The sequence below is a fragment of the Crocodylus porosus genome, unplaced genomic scaffold, assembly GCF_001723895.1.
Source record: "Crocodylus porosus isolate Cpor-Errol unplaced genomic scaffold, CroPor_comp1, whole genome shotgun sequence".
Classification (NCBI taxonomy): Eukaryota; Metazoa; Chordata; order Crocodylia; family Crocodylidae; genus Crocodylus; species Crocodylus porosus.
Window position 1 is genome coordinate 62,492,995 of NW_017728906.1, and position 4,089 is coordinate 62,497,083.

At 35.1% G+C, this 4,089-nt stretch overlaps 1 protein-coding gene across 4 annotated transcripts in view; it reads left to right on the forward strand.

The window, feature by feature from the left end:
• ADGRG2 (adhesion G protein-coupled receptor G2) overlaps window positions 1-4,089 on the forward strand; it is a 101,124-nt gene that overhangs the window by 48,510 nt on the left and 48,525 nt on the right. For all 4 annotated transcript variants that reach the window (XM_019529222.1, XM_019529223.1, XM_019529224.1 and 1 more), the window contains exon 6: window positions 1,019-1,051. In XM_019529222.1, coding sequence (XP_019384767.1) covers window positions 1,019-1,051 — 33 coding nt within the window. The remainder of the gene's footprint in view (window positions 1-1,018; window positions 1,052-4,089) is intronic.

A 4,089-nucleotide genomic window follows, 5' to 3' on the forward strand; every position in this document is an offset into this window, starting at 1 on the left:
CTTCAAGAGTAAATTGGATGCTTATCTTGCTGGGATCCTATGACCCCAGCTGACTTCCTGCCCTTTGGGCAGGGGGCTGGACTGGATCTCCCAAGGTCCCTTCCAGCCCTAATGTCTATGAAATCTATGTAACTGCTGTGTTCTCCTATGAACTTCATCCTGGATAATTAAATACCTCAAGTTGCTTCAAATAACTGTGATTGACATCCTGTTTGTGAGCCTCAGAGGCCAAATACTGAACTGGAAAGGAGACTGAATAAGTTCTGACATACTCCAAACAAACATGTCATGGCATCTGTTCTGAGAACAAATGGAGGTCCTCATTTATCATGGTTGGCACAAGTATCAAATGAATGTAAAAGAAGAACTCACTATTTTTGCATCTGTTGCGGATAGGAACCGATCCTCATTAGTACACAAATGAGAGAGAACTTGGCTATACCTTTATGAGCCCTTCTACACAAGACCATATGGTGCAGTCATTACTGCACATTCATTTAGTTCTTGTACGGTATTAGCAAGTACTATATAAATGTACAGAAACTGGAGTTACTGTGCAGGAGCCCTAGCGAATGTATTTTAGGTGACGCTACTAATACTGCACAGTAGCATGTTAGCGCTGTCTATGCTGTGACATACTGCACAGTCAGCGTCTTCTGTAGCCCTGCCCACTATGTATTGAGTTAACACAGCTCAAGTATTTGCTGATTTTAGGATACGCCTTGATTTTTTTTAATCAGATTTCACAAGATGTACAATTTAAAAGAATATTTTACCCATCTGTAATAACAGTTTAATGTATAAGTTAATACTGAACCCTCTCCAGTTGATGGTAGAGGTCATCCCTTTTTGCATACTCCTTTGTATTTTATAGAAGAGTGCACAGTAACATCCTATTACCATCCAAAGGAGAAAAAAATACTATCCAACTTGAAGTATCACATGAAATGGTTGGCTAAAGGAACCTATCATTTCTCTGAATCTCAAATTAATACTGTGTTGTTAACTTTCCTTTCAGCCAGAACTTTAAGATCCAAGGCAAACCAAACAGGTATGTGCTTATCTTTGCCTAAGTGTGTGCGTGTGCATTCTTTAGATATAACCTGGAAAAAAATATAGAATATTTTTCTTATTTGTCATAATCCTTATATATAAGAGATTTTGTGATTGCCCCTCCTCTTTCTTAAATCAGTTTTAACTTTATTGTCTTCAATGTAGTTTTATACTGGTATGAAAGGGAAATCAAGCCACAAACTTATAATAATGAAATATAGACAACAACAGAGTGAGCCAAGGACAAATACAGGGCAAAGCAAATATTCTCTGTGATCTAAAGACTTTCAGATGTGGTGCATGATGGAGTAGGAGTGTATGTGTTTCATTGAGAGCTTTGAGGGGTAGATTTCTTTGTTGCTCTCAATTTCAGGTTTCAGTGCCAAAGGATCTGTCATGCACTTGTGTATTTAATTAAAAGTCACAAAGAACTAGAGTTAGAACTGTTTTGGACACAATTCAAGTAGAAAACTGACTAACTGGTTTAATCTGTAGTTTATGGGAAACTGCCACAAATGTATTTTAATTAAACAAAGGTATAAATGTAATTAAAACAAAAGTTAAAGACAACTAAAATGTATATTAATGTAATAAGCCATAGAACTTGACCTGCCAAGTTCATTGACTCTATTTAACATGAACACAGAAGAAAAAAATATTCAAGACTCTTGGCATATGAATATATCTTTTTTATACAAAAAAAAGTTCTTTCCAGCCCATGACATCTTTTACAATGCTATTAGATTGAATGTGTCAAAATTTCTTTTAGTAATATCTCGATGTTCCCGATAAGTGGTATCAGATTTGATGGATGAAAACTTTTGTTCCCTTGATGACAATACCTTTACAGCATTGACTTAGTTGTGTAGGCTGCTTCAAAGTTGTCACTGATATCATGTGGTGTCACATCTGAGCTACACTGCCATCTGTATTGCACTATAAGGAAAGACATTTTAAATCTGTTTGTTGACAGCTCTTCACATTTCTGTATAATTTTCTTTTGTTTTCCATGTGTAGTGAAAGCATATTGTGCATTTTTCAGATTTTAGCAAAAAGGGTATTTTGAGGCATTATAGACAATCGTGCATCAGTTTTTGAAGATTCAGTGGTCACCTTTGCTTAAGAAAGTCACTGGGGGAGCTGTCACAACTTAAGATTTACTGGCAATAGAAGAGTGGTGGGTAGGCTTATTATTATTGACCACACTATCTCAGTCTAATCTGTGTCATTTCTAAGTATAAAAGTACACTAAAGCTAAGTTTTTCGAAAAAATGAGGTTGCCAACAACTCCTGTTCAGATACTTGTTTAGATTTTTTAAGTACTCAATTCTGTCAGTGGATGCTTTATCTTTTTAAAAAGTTGGTCACTTTTTTTAGGCCTCTACATTTTTTTTCCTTTTCAATAATAATTCCAGCTGTGGGTATTGGAACATTTGAAAATCTAGCTCCAAAATTCTTAGAATTATTTTTAGCAGTGCTTTCCTTGTTTATTTGCTGGAAAATATATATTTTTTTAATCAAGTACCTCAGTTGTTCCACAAGCAAGGGTATAATCACAGTTCTAATATTCTGATTTATTTAGCTTATGTTTAAATTTTTTATTTTTTGAACTTTATTTTTTTCAATGTTACAGCTTCACTAGAAACTAAAAATACTTCAGGCGACAATTGTTTTACATGCGCACAAACACACACTAGTATTAGATACAAGTTCAGACTGATATAAAAAAGTCAAACCTCTTTGTATTCAGTAGAACTGTGCAGTTTTTAAACCAGAGCGGAATCTTCTCAGTACACTACTTTTCCTTAAAAATCTTCATTATCTTAGTTGTTCATGTACTCCATAGTCAAGGTTTCATTGGTGGAAATTTAAGAATATTAAAAAGTTTTCTTTGTTCATCTCTAAAAAAGCAGACTTCAGGTTTTGAGCCAGAATGTTAAAATATTTAGGTAAGGCAAAACAGACTAATATAGTTGTTTATATAGGTATCTTTGTTTGTCTTATTTTTCCCTTGACTATTTGTAGGAATAATAATATATTTAAGTTTTATCTCTAAATTTCTTAACCTTATTTGGAAGGATTATTTGCTAGGCTGGTTTCTTTTGTGAGGATATTTTCCATCTTAGCTATATTTTATAATTGCTGCTTTTTAGTTATAATATAGTATCCAACAGTAATGGGATTTCAAAAAACAAATGGTTGAATATTCATAAAACAGAATGTGGGCAATCCAATCTGAATTCTTTTTATATCCCTAAGGATTGTCTGGGTATTCAGGTGCTATTAGAATAAAGATTTTGTATCTCTCTCTTACGTGGAGCTGGAGTTCTGATAAAATATTTCTAGTGGGCAGATATTGCCCTCTTCTGGCAAATGCTCTCACCTACCAGTATTGATTGGTAAGACTGACTTGACTTTTACATAGTTGCATTTATTCAGATAAAAACATAGCCAAACATGTTAATACTTATGTCAATCTTTTCTCTATATCAAATTCTAAACTACAACAATAAACCCAACTCCATCAATGTCTGTATTTTGATTATATAAATACATTATAGAAAATGGATTTTTTTCTGTCCCCAAGTCGATTCAGTGTCTGTAACTATTCACATCAAACAAAATGCTGTAGTGAAGACCAAAAGGCACTTTCCATTTAGTGTCCCATATTTTGATTACTTATAATTGTATAAGGAAACCATAAGTAGTCCTAACAATCCATAAGGTTTATTATTATGCAAGGGACAGATATGTCTAGCTCTTATTCAAATGAATACAAAGTAGTAGAATATATACTGTATCTATTCAAATTCACCCCGGAGGGGAAAAATGGCTTTATCTTGGATTTGAGTAAGGGAAGGGTGGGTACAGGCAGCTGCTGCAGCTCCAGCTCTGACCCTGGTTCTGCATCCCCCACTGTCTCTGCCCTTCTGCTGCCCGCTTCCCCCATCCCTCTTCCTCCACCCCTCTTCCCCACACTGCCCCTGCCCCCTATCCCCTTATTCCCACTTACTTCCAGTTGCCATATCAGCCCCA